Source organism: Prenolepis imparis, unplaced genomic scaffold (assembly GCF_030444845.1).
Source record: "Prenolepis imparis isolate NDT839.2.m4 unplaced genomic scaffold, iyPreImpa1.0 SCAF_2, whole genome shotgun sequence".
In the NCBI taxonomy this organism is placed as follows: Eukaryota; Metazoa; Arthropoda; class Insecta; order Hymenoptera; family Formicidae; genus Prenolepis; species Prenolepis imparis.
This window is the reverse complement of record NW_028141160.1, coordinates 12,817,291-12,837,147: the sequence shown is the minus strand read 5'-3', so window position 1 is coordinate 12,837,147 and position 19,857 is coordinate 12,817,291. Positions and strand designations below refer to the sequence as shown.

At 30.4% G+C, this 19,857-nt stretch overlaps 2 protein-coding genes across 8 annotated transcripts in view; one reads left to right on the top strand and one right to left on the bottom strand.

The window, feature by feature from the left end:
• LOC145946224 (neuroglobin) overlaps positions 1-19,857 on the bottom strand; it is a 207,179-nt gene that overhangs the window by 44,204 nt on the left and 143,118 nt on the right. The window lies entirely within an intron of this gene.
• The window catches only part of LOC145946184 (uncharacterized), a 67,071-nt gene that overhangs the window by 1,550 nt on the left and 45,664 nt on the right, over positions 1-19,857 (top strand). For 6 of the 7 annotated variants that reach the window (XR_014427022.1, XR_014427021.1, XM_083055719.1 and 3 more), the window contains exons 2-3: positions 11,970-12,014; positions 12,316-12,343. Coding sequence is in view for 4 of the 7 variants with exons in the window: in XM_083055719.1 (XP_082911845.1) it covers positions 11,970-12,014; positions 12,316-12,343 (73 nt within the window). In the remaining 3 variants the exon portion in view is untranslated. Of the gene's footprint in view, positions 1-11,969; positions 12,015-12,315; positions 12,344-14,796; positions 15,522-19,857 lie in introns of those variants that run through there. The other variant, XM_083055746.1, reaches the window with a different exon arrangement.

Below are 19,857 nucleotides of genomic sequence, written 5' to 3'. Positions count from 1 at the left end.
TTTAAATTAAAGTTTCAAATATAGAAATTGTTATATACAAATTATTACTTTGAAATATTAAAACAAAGTTACAATAATAAAACAAATTAATTTGAAAAAACTGAATTAAATATTTCTGCATTTTTGTATTGCAATGAATTATAAGTGGAAGTTATTAAATTAAAATAGCAATATATATATATTGTAATCCTATTAAATTTTGAAAGAGATAATTTAAGAGATTTTAAATTGAATAGCGATCAAATTAAGTATATTCCATTTTCTCCGCGTAGTGAATTATATATTTATATATACTATATTATATGCTTAAAGCAAATCAAATCGCGCTTAAGAATTATTTCTTTTGGAAATATTTTTTAAATTCAGAAGAACATTTATCGATAGGCGTATTACAGTATCTTTTATAGTATTACATAACATTAAAGTAGTCTGTTAACCCATTTTATAATGATTACTACAAAGAGATCCTAAGAACCAGGAAGATATTTCTATTTTCTGAGGACACGATTCTCTAAGAACGTTAAGAACGCGCGATATAAAATTACACGATCTCTCGATGTTATTTGATAATGGCTAAAAGTTTCTTTTTATTGAGCAAATAGCATGTAAAGGAAGAGGAAATTAAGAACATCTATTCGAAAAAAAAACATCAATATAATGTGTGGCAATCTAAAACATAAAAACTATTAAATTCTTTTACTTCGCATACACGCATACATAATTAATTTCGGTTCGTCGGAATATTATTATTTTTCATATTTTCTAATTTCACTTTTTTCTATGCTTATTTATCGCACTCGTTTTAAGCAAAAATCATCTTGTTATTCAATATGCTATTGCGATCGAAATTATTAATGCATTTGATCTTCTGTTTGATGCATTTCATTCCGTTAGAAATTTTTACGCATTCTAATTACTGAACCGTCGACGATTATACTCTATAATTGTTGCACGCAACAGCGTTTCTAATTTCTACTTATCACATGCGAGTAACCAGAGTGGTTGCGTATTCGACAGCAAATCCACCGTTAATCAAAACACTCCCAACTATCGGATTTGTATATAAGAGGCACGTTCATGTCGACAATGGTAAACTCGAGTACGTGTATGTACATGTCAATATTTTACGCTTTAGATTATAAATCGGAGAATCAAGAGGAATTTCAAAATAGTTGCTAGACTGACTATTGTATTACGAGCATTTGAAATGCAAGAGAAACATATCTGATATATTCTCTCATTCTAATTCGACAGCTATATTCTATCCTGCAATCGCAATTTAATTCGCGATATCTGTCACGAACATTTTCATTAATAATCATGTTATTTAAGCTCTCTCTTTCAGTTTTTTTATCGATCCATTTTTTTGAGAATACGCTAAATATTAAGTGATTAATACATACTATATTTTTTTATATATGATATATGATAAAGTCTCTTTTCTTAATTAATGCTTTAAAAATAATGTTAGATACAAAATGTGTTAATTAATATAGTTAGTTTTAATTGTATGGTTTGCGTATTTTCTAGAATATACGACGTGCGAAAGTAATTAAATAATGTGGTGGTGTCTCTCTTACTTCTATTTTAAGTTGAGAAAATTAAATGTTGGGGTTATAATTTCAAATACATTGCACAGTAGCTGTGACATAACTTTATTGTGTTATTTAACAATGAAATAAATTTATCTCCGCCTGCTCGCTCGTTTTAATTAATGTGAAATAGTTGTTCATATTTATTTTGAAACAAATAAATATTTTTTGACTACGCGAGATAAATGCCTACAAATGAAAGAAATTAAAAATGATTTATGCAGGACATAATTATTGTTATTTTTTTATAATTAGAATTAAAGGCAACGAAAATATGTCAAATATGAAATTTATGTTTATGTTTTAAAGCATTAATTAAGAAAAGAGGCTATAACTTTAATTTGTAATTTATTCCTAATTTATTTTAGTTATCGGAATATATATATGTATATGTGTGTGTATGCATTGATAGGAAATTTCAACAAATCAAGTTTAGTTATATTCAGCTATGGATTTTACATAATGATAACAGCGAGGTTGTAATTAGCAAATTGCTATAATTACTCTTCGTGAAGCATGCTACTATAAGTTAAGCTTAATTATTTGTAGTAATTGCTTTAATTTATTTTGCTAGCATCTATCACGAATAATGGCTCGCGGTGAAACGGACATGTTTTTTTTTCGATCGGGCAATCGGCGCCAACGGCCAATATGCAATTTTTATTACGCAAACTTGATTAACAATTCAAACACGTACGTATGGGCGAGGGTACTGCGAAGAACAAATATTCAATCCGGCGCTATTTGTCCTTGCTGTTTACCTCGGAGTAGGAAAGTCACGATGCGCGGGGAGGAGCGATTTACAATTGTAACGGGTCGGTTACTTCCGACGAATATCACGCTCCGCGATGCGTGCCTCGCATTGACCATACCGAGATCCTTTAAGCGGGAAAAAACAGTCTTACTCCGTAATGCATAGCGCATGCTGTTGCACTATGGTTTTAAAGCGCCTGGCTGGCTGCTGATGCGCGATGCGTATGTATATGTTCACGGGCGTAACGCATATATGCATCTTGAGAATATAATTGGGATAGTTAATTAAAATTGACGCAAAAGTATAGTTAATGCCACATTGGCAAGTTTCTTGTCGTTCAACATTTATAAATTCTCGCAACATTCATGTAATATTTTTATTTAAATAAAATATAATTATAATATTAAATAAATAAATAAGTATAAATACATATGTACGTAATCACATATGTATAAAATATACATATGTATGTAATCTATATATAAAATATATATACGTAAATCAAAAGTACATCAAATTACTATTAAAAAAAAAAAAGTTAAATTAATACAATTCTATAATATAATATATAGTACCTATATAATAATTATAGTATACATATTTCTCTTATAAATAATAGTATATAATATATATAGTATGTAATAATTATAAATATATTTCTCTTAGTCTAATTCTTCCTCACAAATATTAACACAATATAAATATTAATACAAATATTAATACATAATAGTATATATTAGTATATAATAATTATAATATATTTCTCTTAATTTTTTATTTTTCCTCTGACTCCGTTCACTTGGCTCTGGTTCTGCTTGCTCGGTTCTGGTTCTGCTCGCTCGGCTCTGGTTCAGATAGCTGGGCAATGGGTTCTGATTTTTTCTCTAATTCCGTTCACTTGGCTCTGGCTTTGCTCGCTCGGCTCTGGCTCAGCTAAAACTCGGCAACGGGCTCCGCTCGCTTTGCTTAGGCTCGGCTCTGCTTGGCGCAGGCTCCGCTCGCTCGGCTTTATGTCTGACTCCTGCACACAGGATGCCAAAACGCTTGTCGCGCGGCAATGCTTGCTTCTACGATCGAAGCTCGTTTTACATTTTACACGAAAATCATACTTGAAGTTAACAAATCGGGATAGCATATGTTACATTCGGCCGTATGTTTCAATCAGTCGTGGAGAGCGTAAATTCAAAACGAGACGCGAGAGAATGTTACATATAATATACAAGGTATGCTATTTTTTAAATGCCCCAAATATCTCGGAAAATCTGGAAGATACAAAAAAATATTTTATACAAAAGTTATAGGATTTCAAAAGGGGAAATCTTGTCATAAGCATAGTCTTATTTCAAGTGAAGGCATTTCGAAGTCATCATTAGTTTTTTGAACGGAACCACTATAATTTTCTTACATAAATCGATTCCTCGTAATATTTGGCGTAAAAAAATTATTATAGTTGAATAGTCGACAAATGAATGGTTTATAAGATATTTTATGACTACATTCTGACTACATTCTGACACATTTTGACAAAAAAAAGATTTCGTTTTTTTATAGAAAAAAAAAATGAATAATAAATACACATATATATCGTTTTATTCTTATAACGTCAAAAGTTTTTTTAGATATCTATATTAGCAATATTAGCTACACTATCCATCAGATTTCTTAAGCAAAAGAAGAATGAAAAATTTAATCGCAATTTAAGAAAAGATCTTTAATAAATCAAATAATCATGAGAAGCTCGGATGACATAAGCAAAAGAGATTTTATACGAAGGTCTTTGCCCAACGTGAAAGCAATTTCTAGTAAATTCAAGTCTGTGCTTTCTTGTCATAGATTATATCGTACATCCTCGATTGACGGTGGTATGGAATGCCGGGGAGATTCTTCCGAGAATTTTTATTTTCAATAAAATTATAATTCTAGGCACAAACGCGGCTTCAAGAGATTGAAACTGGAATGTGTGACACTTCAATGTTTTTATATTAATAAGAAATAAAGGGAATCGCTGTGTTTTTTTAATGCAGTATACATTTGTTCTTCGATTTAATTAATATATTCATTTTTCGATTATCTTACCTTAATAATTTTCTGCATAGAATAATGAGATAAATCGATTGATGTAAAAAAATATATAGTTATTAAAAAAAAAGTATGCAGTTGCACATTGCAAATTGCAAATTTTTTTTTAATTACAAGAGTATGTTTTTCTTATACCAATTGATTAATTTTATTATTCTATGCAGAAAATGATTAAGGGAAAATGATCGAAAAATGAGTATATTATAGAATATTAAATCTTTTTATCAAAATGTGTGTATCAGAATAAGGTATAAAATGTCTCGTAAATTCATTTTTTGACTATTCAACTTCAACAATTTTTTACGATAAATATTACAAGGAATCGATTTATGAAAAAAATTATAGTGGTTTTTCCATTTAAAAAAGTAATGATCCCGAAATCTCCAAAATGTTTTCACTTGAAATACGACTATATTTATGACAAAATATCTTCCTCGAAATTCTACAATTTTTGTATGAAACGTTTTTTATATCTTTCATATTGCTATGCACATTTATTAGACTATTTCTGTATATAAATCTTGCACACATTTTTCCCAGCGATGCAAAATCTGTCGAATATAAAAATTATAAAAACATATCTTTTTAAAAAATAATATTAAAATTTTATTAAAAATTAATAAAATTGATAAAAAGTTTATTAAATTATAAACTAAATTTTTTTATAAATTTTATTTATTTATAAATATATATATATGTATATACACACGAAGAAAATTTTCTTTTAGTATTTACCCTGAAAATCATGGTAATCATGGGACAATATGGTATGGAAAGAATTTTATGAGAATTTTTCTAATTAATATTTATCACAATAAAAAATAATAATATCTATCACAATAAAATATAAAATGTTTGACTAATTTTACTAAACTGTATAGTAAAATTAATCAAACATATTTTATATTTTATTGATAGATATTATTTTTTATAGTGATAAATATTAATCAGAGAAATTCTCATAGAATTCTTTCCATACCATATTGTCCCACGATTACTATGATTTTCAGGGTAAATTCTAAGAGAAAATTCTCTCTGTGTACATATATATATATATTAAATATATTCTTAAATATATTATATATAATAAAATGAAATAAAGTAATAAAAAAATAAAATAAAAAATAAAATAAAATTATATTATTATACAAGATATTCAGCGTAATGATCTGCACATGATTTTTGAGACTTTTCCGACAGATTAAAAAAGTTTACAGTAAAAATTAATTTGTTTTACGTAAGCTATCATATGTAATACAAAAATTAAAAAAAAAATTTTTTTTATATAAAAAAATAAATGTTACCATAAATTTTTAAAATAAAACCACTATATTTTTTTGTCTAAATCAATTTTATATATATAAAAAAATATAGTGGTTCCATTAAAAAAAATCAAGATGACATTGATATTTTTATTAAAAAAAAATTTTTTTGAAATTTTTTATGTGGTAGCTTGCACAAAACAAATTAATTTTCACTGTACTTTTTTTTTGAATTGTCGGAAATGTCTCAGAAATCATACGGATCGTCACGCTAAACATCCTGTATAATATTTTATATTATATTATATGTTTTATTATTTTTTTAATACATTTTTTATTTTTTATTAATTTCATCATTTTTTTAAAGACAATATATCGATTTTTACAATGAATCCGACAGATCTCGCTGGGGAAAATGTGTAATTTTGTAGGATTTATATATAGAAAGACTAATAAATGTATACAGTTTGCATTACTTCATTCTTTTTCGTATAAAAAGTACGAACTTTATTAACAATTTATATGCTAATATATTTCAACTTATATATTTCACCCCCAACTTATATATTTCATCCTTCCGCGATATTGCGGGATAAATAATTAAAGAAACTAATTATCTACAATATTATTGAGTGGCACCGATTGTTTGTTATTCACTTTCAACTGATTTACGACTGACTTTGTAACTACAATTTTAACGACCTTAACAGAACCGAAATACGTAAACGATAGCGCTCGACGATATTATCAATTAAAAAATAATTCTGCACATAATTTTAGTAACAAAAATAGTTTGTATAGGCATATGTCCATCCCTTCTGTTAACGGAAAGTATGATTTTCAAATGAAATCGAGCTATTATGGCAATGCTTGCCGCACGGCAAACGTTTCCGCGTCCTGTATGCAGAAGCCAGCAGGCTCGGAGGGCTCGGCTCTGGCTCCGCTGGCTCTGCTCTGGCATTGCGTACTCGGCAACAGGCTCCGCTTGCTCGACCAGGCTCCGCTCGCTCGGCTCAGGCTTTGCTCGTTCCATTTTACTTGCACGGCTCCTAGACCTTTTTTCTTCTCAGATTAGTCTTCCGTATGAAGTGGCACGATTGTTTGTAATTCACATCGTATCGATTCATTCACTTTTAACTGATCCACTAATCACTGATTTTACAATCATCAAACTAGTATATAATAATCTTCCGTATGAAGTGGCACCGATTGTTTGTAATTCACTTTCAACTGACCCACTAACCACTGACTTTACAATTATCAAACTAGTATATAATAGTCTTCCGTATGGATGAGTGGCACCGATTGTTTGTAATTCATTTTCAACTGATCCACTGACCACTGACTTTACAATCGTCAAACTAGTATATAATAATCTTCCGTATGAAGTGGCACCGATTGTTTGTAATTCACTTTCAACTGACCCACTAACCACTGACTTTACAATCATCAAACTAGTATATAATAGTCTTCCGTATGGATGAGTGGCACCGATTGTTTGTAATTCATTTTCAACTGATCCACTGACCACTGACTTTACAATCGTCAAACTAGTATATAATAATCTTCCGTATGAAGTGGCACCGATTGTTTGTAATTCACTTTCAACTGATCCACTGACCACTGACTTTACAATCATCAAAATATATAATAATCTTACGTATTGGGTGCACCGATTGTTTGTAATTCACTTTCAACTGATCCACTGACCACTGACTTTACAATCATCAAACTAGTATATGTATAATAATCTTTCGTATGAAGTGGCACCGATTGTTTGTAATTCATTTTCAACTGATCCACTGACCACTGACTTTGTAACCAGAACTTTAACGGCCTTAACAGAACCGAAGTACGTAAACAATAGCGCGCTCGACGATATTACGAATAAAAAAATAATTCTGCATATAGTTTTAGTAACGAAAAAACATTTATTAATATTTTCATTGCAATGATTGTTGTAAAATAATTATAAACAGTGTTATAAAAATAAGGTATACATCCTTATTCTCTTATTCTCTTTGCATAATTTTATTTTGAAAATAAATGTAAAAATAAAATTATTTTATTGGATGTGTGTGTGATTTTACATACACTTTGTTTCTTGATATACCGTGTAAAAAATTAAAATATATGATATATATTATATTATCGAATAAGAAGTTAACATAATAAGCGTTATTTGTAAAAAAAATTGGTTTTATTTTTTATAGAAAAAAAAATTGAATAGTAGATGCGCATATATACCGTTTTATTCTAATAATGTCAAAAGTTTTTTAGATATCTATATTAACAATATTAGCTAACACTACCCGTTAGTTTTCTTAGGCAAAAGAAGGATGAAAAGTTCAATGGCAATTTAAGAAAAGATATCTTTAATAAATCAAATGATCATGAGCTCGTATGACATAAGAAGGAAAAGAGATTTTATACGAAGATTTTTGCCCGACATGAAAGCAATTTTTAATAAATTCAAGTCTGTGCTTTCTTGTCATAGATCATACATCCTCGATTGACGGTGAATAGAATGCCGGGGGAATTCTTCCGAGAATCTTTATTTCCAATAAAATTATAATTCTAAGCGCAAACGCGGCCTCAAGAATCGAAACTGGAATGGTGACACTGCAATGCCTTCATATTAGTAAGAAATAAAGGGACTCGTTGAATTAGCCATGTTTCTTCAATGCAGTGCATTTGTTCTTTGATTTAATTTCTGTTTAATTTGATTTTACAGTCAAAAATTACAATAACGATAATTAAAAGAGATTAAACAATTGATGAGTTTATTCTTCGACGAATCTCCGTAATTTATTTCTTTGAATAAATATTTGCCATATACAAAAAATAAAATTTGTGCTACAGTATGCTATATTTAATATATGTATAAACAAAAAGTAGTGGACTGATTAACTAATACAAATAAACAAAAATTTTCGTTATTTGATAATTGTAAATAATAAAATAAATCAGTAATAAAATAACCAAAAGAAATTATAGAGCATATTTAAATATTAAAATTTATTTTATTCAATCATTTATTTATATATTGATTATACATGTGATGAGCTAATTATGTTAATGTATGAGTGTAAGTTGAACTTGTGCTTAGTGCTCTTGTTTCATAGAAGTATTCGAAAGATTTGGCGAGATTTGGCGACTGCTTGGCTAATAAATTAATTGAATGTGCATGTGCAACCGATAGATATCACGGAGTTTCATTAACGTAGAAAATATCCACATCTAAGTAGCCGAGCTTTATCGTACGATACATAGCCTATTAAACTTTTGATATCCAAGGTGAGGATAAACTCGCACGATGTAGAGACAGTCGCAATTCGAGTTTGAAATTAACCAGTCCTACTGCTCGCCCACAAACAACACTGTATACTAACTACATGCCGATACAGAAAATCTGAGAGAGAGAAACATGCTTCGAGTATGATTTATTCTCTCAAATGCCGTATATTATACTTTGCATCCAATATTGTATGTTGTTTCGCAAGCACGATTGAAAAAACATACGAGCCCGCATTTATTTTCTTTACTAATATGTCTTACCATTCATTGAGGGTTGTACAATTTGATAATCTTTATTGATAATACTATCAATGTTATCAGTTATTAATTAAGTAATGGCATAAATTTAAGAATATTATTTTCAAGTGTTTAAACATGATGTATTATATTTATACACACACACATATATACCTATAGTATATATATTCCTTTTTAAATTTTATTAATCGCATTATAAATCTCATATATAGTATTGCCTTAATCAAAAGATAAAAGTATAATTTAATAATTAACGAATATTAATTACAAAATCTTTTCAATTTTAATTTGTTAACTTAAAATTTTTTGAGATTTGATTTGTCTATAAATTAATCATGCAATTTTCTGAAATTTTTCTGGAACGAGATAATATGCTGAAAATAATTAAGTTGCAATAAAGACAATTAGTTTTATGTTATTGCCTAATTACTATTATTGCGTAATTACAATTATTAAATATTGTACACAATTATATATATTACGATAATTCGAAATGCTTAATAATAGTGTTCGTGGTAACCGTCAAGAATGAAAATATTTCATGTACAATGAGTTTTTCGATTAAATTCCCGATCGAACAGCCTAAAGTTTGACGAGATCGTTCGGGGAGGCCAATCGAAATTATCGAGGCGAGTCTCGCGAGAGCGAATATGTAGCACTAGATTTTTTTTTTACCACGAAAAAAAAGCATCCTAACTGAGGCTGATGAAGGATATCCTGTCAGATACAGCGCACGATTCCACCAATTCGATTGATTATCGGGCGTGTAGCGATATACATATGCAAACGTCGAGATATACGCACGCATACGCAAACGTTTATACAAGTACATACTCATTATTGGAAACAATAGTATTTTACTTTTTCGTTAGAGTTCTCTATAAACAAGCGTAGGTATTCATTCTCGATTCTTTTATAAGACGGCATTCGCGTTTTTTATTCGTTATATCATTATGTACGATAGAATTGACTTTTATTTGGCTTACGCGAGCGTCGAACGAACGCATTCGATTGTCATTCAAAATCAGATCAAGATTGAAATGTTAATTTTTTTATATAATATGAATATATATAGATTATATAACTTATATAAAATATATGATTATAATTTTCATACATAAAATTTTATGATTGCTTCAAAGCTGATGTTTTTTTTTCAAATGTGTTAATATCATATGTTAATCGATAAATGTTTGATTGAAAATGGCTATAGATGTTGACGAGTCTTCTAAAAAGATATTACTAATTATAACATATAGTTTTGCTCTTCTTAGATAATTTTTCATATGAATTTTACTTAAACAGAATCTTAAGACTTATTTAACATGTTTATTGAAAAAAAAATATTTAAAATAAAAAATAACATCAAGAGAATTAATCATCTTCAAATCATTGATTATATTATACTACATACGAGCCACAAATATGAATTTCAAAGGATATAATAATCTATATATTGCTATTATAATTTAATAACCATCATAATAAAATGAATGCAATAATTAACAATCTATCGATTGGAATAAATCATTTTGCCGGCGATATTTAAATATTCTCGCCGTGTAGCTGCAGTGATTAAATAGTTAATTACAAACGAACAATAACGAATCCATTTGCCTATTGTATTCAGTTGTTTACTGATCTCGGTATACAGCGTTTCGAATATCATCCGAATATATACGGGTGTTTCGCCGAAACGTTTCGGAGCGCGCTACTGCAGCTGTGATGGCAAAAGGGTTAATTACGTGAAAACGCTTTTGGGCGTCTCTTCGAACGAGAAGCACCCGACCCGACGATCCCGCTCGTTGGCGCGTCCGCGTTTACGATGTCACGGCCGTCAAGGATTATGCGATTAACCCCAAGATTATACGGCCGCCGCGCGCTCGCGCACGTCGAGATCCTCTCTGGAGCCGCAGCCCAGAACGCAACCCATCGGTCCCGCGAAACTTGGGATCCCTAAGTACGGTGGAACACGAAGTAGAAATTAGATTTTTTCCTCGGACCCCCAGTTCTCGTAGCGCGAGCATATTTAGCAATAAAGCCGTAGATTTCAGGAGCAGAGGCTAGACATATAATTAGAGCAGAGTATCTTCGTGAGAAAATGCTGCGCCGCATAATGGTTGCGGGTCACGGAACCGAAGGGCACTCGTCTTCTCTCCGGAGTCCTGCCCGGAGGCCCTTGTTTACACGTGAGTCCGGAGTCGGGTGCGGATTCGATTCATAAAGCATCGCTATATATATATATATTTATATATGTATACTGGTGGTCAATCGTGATATTCCTGGTGCGACCATCGCTGTAGAAATCAGAATCGCTCGTTGCTGCTATTGTTGTTTGTGCGAGCTGCAGCACAACGGTCTACATTTTTATGATTCTCATTTTTATAGCTATGATCGATCGTATATGTTATAAACATGCGCGCGCAGAAAAACTTTCGACAATATCCAGCTGCAAGGTGTTAATCAATGCAGAATATTTTCTTGTTTGTGTAAAATTTACGGTGCAATGAGAGGTGTATTTTTTATTTTGATAAAAAATTCTTAAAAAGATTAAAAAAGCTTTATAAAAAACTTTAAATTCAATTTCAATTTAAGAGAGTATTGAAATTATGTTTCTTTGTTTGTAAGATAAAAGAAATGCTTGGATTTTATATTAATTTGGATTATCTATTATATATTAGAACTTTTAGAATTTTAATTGCAATTGTTTGTTCTGTCTTTTTTTAGAAGATGCAGACAAAGAACGTGAACCTGCCAACGCATGATTATGAGGTGAGTGCATTTGATTATTATTGATAAAACAAGCAAATTATTTTATAAATTTAAATTTATTTGGTCGACACTTTCCGATAAAAATATATTTTACAAGTGTGTTAATTTACAATTGTTTATATGGCTCTTTTTTTAATTTTACAGTCCTCACGTTTAATTTTACAGTACCTCACGAAATTTTATCAAGTTCGCGCTAAATGCAATTATTCGACCATTGCAGAATGTAATTCACTAAATGAAATTTTCAAACATTTTCATTCTGGCTTTAATTTACGTGCGTTCTATTCTATGTGTGTTGCAGAAACGTCGACTTGACTATCCGACTGGAAGTAAGTACCCTTTTACTCGCTAAATTATCCTCTTAAGCTGAAAGAAAGGTAAATTTTTATCAGTTTGCTTTTTGAAAGTTACGTCATTCGCTGTTACAAATAATAATAAAAAAATTGCAAATTTCGTTTTTTATTTTATATTTATGTTCTTTCGTAGATTTGTAGAAAAATATTTGGCAAACATTTTTTGAAAACTTTTGACTTTCCATGACAAAACTTATTTTTAAAAAACTTATAAAGAGATAATTATTATCTTATTAATCAGTAATTGCAAAGAGATAATTAATCAATTATTATTAATGAATCAGTGGGTCACCGGTAAGGTAGAAAATTTTTAAAGAAAGTTTCATTATACATATAGGCTCGTAAACGTTACAAGATGCAGTAGACGTGTCTATACAACTTTGATATGCAAATGTGAGAGACTTGCATTGCAATTATATATCTGCATCATTGTGGAAATTTTTTTTACAAAGAAATTATAACAATATCCGATCCGTTGAATCATTATAGCATCATTAGCATTCGAGTAATTAATTTACATTTGTAATTCGGGCTCGCTGCTTCTTGCTAGAGAGCGTGTCTGTGCAATATAATTTCTTATTATAGAGCATTCATTATAGAACATAACTCAGATAAATCGCGATATCGTGATCGATAAGACAGAGATCTCGGAAGCCAAGTCTACCGCGCGTAAAGATCATCGAACTCAGAAGAGGCCTCTTCGCCTCTGATGCATACAAGAAAAAAGTAAGATACCTCCTTACTCTCGTCATAAACCGTGGCGATCATTTTTAGATAAAAGAAATCTATGAAAAGTTATTATGGCTGAAACTGTAATTCTAATTGCATTCTAATTAATTATGGAAAAGACGCGAGAAAGAAGCCAACTTCTTCTTTATATACAATGATTTAACTTGAAGAGAACCTACATAATCTAACTAGTTTTTTTTTTTCTAAAATAAAAATATGTTCTTTTATTGCTTTATATATGCAATTGTCATTCACGCTTATTTTAATGGATAAGTCAATTTATTTTTCACGGATCATCGTGATTACGATGTAAAACGCAAGACAGATTAGTATCGGATTAATTGCAGCGTCAAAATCCGTATCGACGTCATGTAATTAGCGCTAATATCGAATGTGAGATATTCATACGATGCAACGTCTGCATTATTCTCGCGCTAGTAATTAATTACGGTGGGCGACTTACGCGCAGATAAATTAACAATCAACATCACGCAATCGCGCCGCGAAGTATCAGACCGTCCCCGAGTGTTCCCGATTCGTTACTCATTTCGCGGTCGAGCCCATAGTTCTATGTTTTCATACATACTTTAATATAGTCGGCTAACTTACAGCTTGCTCGTAACTCGAGGAAATAACAATTGACAATAGGTGCTAGGTTAACAATTTATATGCTGATTTTCCCAGTAATTACATCTGCATACAAAGCAATAAAAGTCATCTACGCTTCTATTGAAACCATCACAAACTCCAAGCTCTCGCACAGTTTTAATTTGAAATTCTAATAATTATATTTAATAAAAATTAGCAACCGAGTACTCAATATACGAGTTCCGGCAAATAACGTAAGATAATTAAGATTTAAACAGAGTAATTATAATTATTTTTATCAACTTTGCTTCTCGAGACAATTTTAAATCTTATGATTTATTTTAGATGAAACAAGGCATATATAAATTATACAAAATGACTTTAATTATTTTACATTCTTACGATGGTACAGTCTAATTTAATACAATACATTATATGTCGAATTGATGAAACTGACATCAAACGAAAGCTTCTCTTATTATTACATTTATACCTATATTTTTCATAAGAAACATCATTTCGAATAATATATATAGATATATTTCTTTTAACTTTTTATATTTTTTTATTTATATTTTTATTTATATATTTTTATATATGTACACAGAGAGAAAAGGGAATAATTTTATTAGAATTTCTCTGATTGATATTTATCACAATAAAAATAATAATATCTACACGTTAAAATATAAAACATGTTTGAGTAATTTTACCATGCAGTTTAGTAAAATTAATCAAACATGTTTTATATTTTATTGTGATAGATATTATTTTTATTGTGATAAATATTAATCAGAGAAATTCTCATAAGATTCTTTCCACATCAAATTGTCCCACGATTACCATGATTTTCAGGGTAAATTCTAAGAGAAAATTCTCTCCGTGTATATATTAATATAATAAATAATTATTATAATAAATATATATTTATATATATTTTTAAATTAAATCTTTTAAATTTATAAATCCGGTGTTTCTTTATCACCGGTAAAGCAGGGAGCTTTGACGGAGCCCGGGCTCCGTGAAAGATCCAGGATAGAGGCGCCTCCGCCCTTCTTCGGGAGAAGGTAGAGGGAAATACTTGAATTCCGTACGTTCTCCACAAACCTTGCCCGTGACTCGCCGGGTGCAGTGGGGCCGGTCAAGGAAAGGAGAGGAGAAGGCCCCGCCGCTTCTCTCCCGACTCCCGACACCCACCTGGCGTCCCACCTGAGGCCAACTTCAGGCCTCAAGTATCGCGTCGGTCCGCGAGCACGTAGCGTGTCCTCTCCTCGAGATTTCTCGCGAGCGTCGCCTTGAGAAAACTTCGCGGCAAGATTTCGTCTCTTTATTAGTGGATTTCGGTATTAAAGAAAGACATTTTCGCTTCCTACTTTTCGCGGATTCTCGAGAAAAACTATTTCGCGATTTCGCTCGCGAACGGTGAATCATAACCTGGAATTTTTGAATTTTTCCACGGCGGAATGGTGGCGATATTCGCGCGGAAAACGGAGAAAATGTGTGAAAAAGGAGTGAACGAACGTTAGAGAGCTCAACGGGGAAAGAGAAAAAAGAAAAAAAATCGAAAGAATTTCTTCGCCCGGCGAAGCATTTCGCCTAAGTGACGCGAACGGGTGCTAATAAAGGTGCTGCGCTTGTTAAGACAACAGGTATTCGCGCGTGTGCCGAAGAGAGATACTCTTTGCCTCTCGGAAAGTCGGATTTTTACGTGCGAAGCGTGCTCGTCTCTCGAGAGGATACGAAGGGACAGGCGAAGGAGAAGGAGAAGGCGCCTCTTCGCCGGCTACTGGAAAATCCTGCTTGCCTATCTATACTTGCGTTCAAGGACGACCGAGAGGTAAGACGTAAAATTGCAGTCGCTCCGGAATTACCATTGTGAGTCAATGGCTTCTTCTAGAAGCTCCCTCGCCGAAAAGTACCCTTTATTTTGCCCCGTGCGAAGAAAATGCAAGAAATATTAAAATAGGCAACAAGTATTAAAATACTAGATTCTTTGACTTCGCATAATTCTCTCTAATTAATTTTAATAAATTTTTATATATTTTAATCAATATATTTTTATATTTCTGGAATTAAATTTCCAGTTTTATTGGAAAATATTTCAAGGATTATTTTTGTGCCAATTTTTTAATATTTAAAAATAGATTAATTTTAGTAAATTAAGTCTCTTCAATTAAAAGAAGATCTGAGGAAATATAAACTCTAACATTTTGTTAGCTAATTAAAACCTAGTTTGCGCGCAAAAGGATTTAAAGCCTCAACTTTTTCTGGTTTCAAAAACGACTGCATCGACATTTTAGTTAAAGAAAAGTTAACTCTGTGTTGGTCCAAAACTTCTTATTAAAATTAAAGTTAGCCTGATCATGTCGGTACACATTTTAACGCAATTCGATCTTATTACATGGATCCTAAACTTTCTGCAAATGATGGAGAGACGAGAAAGAAATGATGCCATGATACGATAAGATGAATTTTTTACCAACAGATTTGCATAAGAAATTAGCTATAACAACATACAGCTGTAAAAAATGATATAAATTTGAAAACAATGAGTCTTTTTAGTCTGCATCTTATATCTGATCTCTCATGCAAATCTAATAGAAAAAGATTCATTTTATTTTAATTATCTTGTTCCAAATCTAATAGAAAAAGATTCATTTTATTTTAATTATCTTGTTCCAATTCTTCCTTATTTCTCATAATTTATTTTAAACAGATAAAAGTATTCTTTAAAGGTATAGAAATATAAAATATATTATTAAAATAAATGAATAAATTAAAAGACCAACATACTCATGTGAGAAATAAATGGATTGATAATAACAAAAATAAACTTATTATTATTAATTAACAATAAGTTAATGAATATTTAAAGATAAACAAAATTCATTAACTTATTGTAAGTTAATAATAATGAGTTTATTTTTGTTATTATTAATCCATTTATTTCTTACATGAATGTTGGTATTTATCAATAATTTTTCATTTATTTTAATAATATATTTCATATATACATATAATAATAAAATGTTATATTTATTTTGATATTTCTATTAATATCGCAGACAAAAATTAAACTAAAATATTAATAGCGGAATGCAGAGAAAACTTTTACGAATGAGAAAATATTTTAAGAATATAATTATTCGAATAATTTAAGAATTACATATAAATTAATATATTTATGTGATACATTTGCTCTTGTGTATGTGTGTAACATAAAGAAAAGCATCAGGTTTGTCGATCAGTTAAATTTTCCAAACTATTAACGCGCGAGGAACGCAATACACCGGGCCAAGACTTTCGCTATTATCCTCTTGCAAATTATGCGTCACGAGAAAAAAAATTCGACGATATGCATAAATATGTATCGCGTCCGTCACGGCTGCTGGCAGCGTGTTTTCGACTCTCCCGCGGCGATTATCCGTAATCTACTGGCACGAATTCCGAATGGCGCTCGAATGCCGGCCGCGATTCGATCGACCACTTATAAATCCCGTTCCAAAGACGTATTCGGATTTATGGATGTATTAATATTTGCCCGCAGGAGAGAACCCGTTTCTCTCCGTCACCTGTGCCGATGACGTTATTTCGATCCGGAGCTCCTTGCCGTCTTGCCATAACACGACAAGAAAATACGATCGCCGCTATAAAAACTTGTCCGTTTTCTGATCGTCGCAAATGTGCGAATAAAATCATCGATGTTTGAAAAACTTCAGGATCCCATATGTTTTGAATTAATATTTAGTAAAAAGAGATAAGAGCAGATTTTTAAATATATATATGAAAATATATGATGAGAAGATAATATATCGCGTAATATATAATGTCGCACAATATTAAATCGCGTAATGTATAATATATAGTATAACGATATACTATTTTTAAATAATAATTACATAAATCCATCTCTATAATTTAAAAATTTTTTGTATAATCTTAAAAAAGTCTCAAATTATAATGTACAGGATATGGATACTTAATGATATTCGCATCAACATACTATATTATGCATATTGCTGTTGTCTCCACGTACTCTATATTAATATGAGAAAATATTGACATTATCAGCCTTAACGGAATCCGATGGACGTGTGCAATCGGGACGTGTTGATTAATTATGATAAATCGATTCCCCACGCTCTATGAGTTAGTCGCGCTTCGGTATTTCCGATTTAACGTCAGGCAACTTTGCGCATCGAATATTCGCAGCATGCAAATTCTTTGTTGCAGAAAAATAGCTTCGCGGATGGCTTTGCGTTGACCTAACATGAAACATTGTATTCACATGCATACACGTACAAATTCACACAATTGTGTGTCAATAACCGAGCTTTCTCGCGCTCATTCACATGTTCCCAGATCTTCTTTCCCCGTTCCTTCAGAATCTCGTGCACCTTATTCGTTACACTTCGATGTTACATTTACCTATCGTTCACTTTCCTGACCTCCTTTCACACGGAAAGCTATCTTTATTTATTAATCGATGCTTTTCTCTTCATATTATACACTTGAGCGTTTCCTTACTTCGGTTATGTTTGATTTATTTATGGGACATTTATATAAATTATAATAAATTGCATATAAATCCAATCTTTACTATTGTAATAATTTTTAATTGAACGGACTTTGTAAGAAAAAAAACACAAACTTTGATTTCTGCGAGATTAATTCATAGAAATAGTGATTTTTTTTGATTGATAGAATATATTACTGCTCTAATGAATACATTATTAATATTTGCTAATCAAATATTACGTGTCATTAGTTCGAGGTGTTAAATTATATAACAGCATGTCAAACACATTCTCCATCAATCGCGTATGAAATTACAATCGTAACAAGGCGCGAAGTAATATATGAAACTATAGTAAATTTGTTCATGTGCGACAAAATCATATATTGCTAACTGGATTAATGAGAAAAAGTTAGAGAAGTCAAAAAAATTACTTTGCGTGATTCTAGTGAAAAGATGAAATTTATTTCTCAACAGTGGCAATAGAATATATAAACGAAAAATATATATATCTGAAAGATAATAAATTGATTTTTAATAATTAGAAAATAGAGACATAAAAAATAATAATGCATCAAAGATTAAAAAATTACAAAAATCAGAGAATTACTTTTTCAATGTTTATTAATATTCGAGCTTTTTTAATTGCCAATTTAATTTATTTTAAGAATCAAAAGAAACAATTGTCAAAATTGTATAAACATATATAATGAGCGAATAATAATTTCAATATTTATAAATATATATATATATATATAAATATATAAATATTTATAATATATATAAATATATATAATTATGAATATATATAAATATATGCGCATATATATGTACGTATATAACAGCAAAAACATAAAAATTTAATAGTTATATGGTGAGGGTTCGAAAAAAGATCAATACTGAATGCAGTTGCCGCGTTAGTAGGAGCAAACTTTACTGGCACTAAAACATAAAGCAATTCTTTATTGCCGTGCTCTTAGAGCCGGCTTAATTAAGGCGCGCGCCAACTTCCATGTCGCATCGTCGCGAAAAACGCGCGTGCAAACGCGACAATTATAAAATATAATTTGGGTCGATGTAAAGAAAACAACAGGAAGGATTTATAGATAATATTTCATGCGATTTGTGATTCATAGATTTGCAGTTATTTTGCAAAAAAGTATGTCTATATATTTTATACAACATTATTTATATCTCATCGCGTTGTTATATATCATCGTTGCGATTGCAGAAAAATACAGTTATAATCTATCGGTGCTAAACGATATTGAGATAAAGTTCAATATATATAAATTTCAATACAATGATCGTAAAGATTAATTAGAAAATATTAAAAGCAATACCGTTTATATTAAAATAATCTACAAAATCTAATAAAAAAAATTTATAATCTCTTTGTTCCTATTTTATATCGATAAAAAATAACCACAACATAAACCACAATCAAAAAACCACGATAATATATAATTCCAGAGATTATAAAGTCAATCGCGATAAAAATTCTGAAAAATTTTTTTTATGTTGTTTTATATTTAAAAAATATTATTTATTGGTTGTAAATGAAGCAAATTTATGATGGCTTTATTTCAAGAAGAAATTGATTATATGAATCGTTTTCTCTCACAGAGAGAATAAGAAAACTGTATTCTAAGAAACT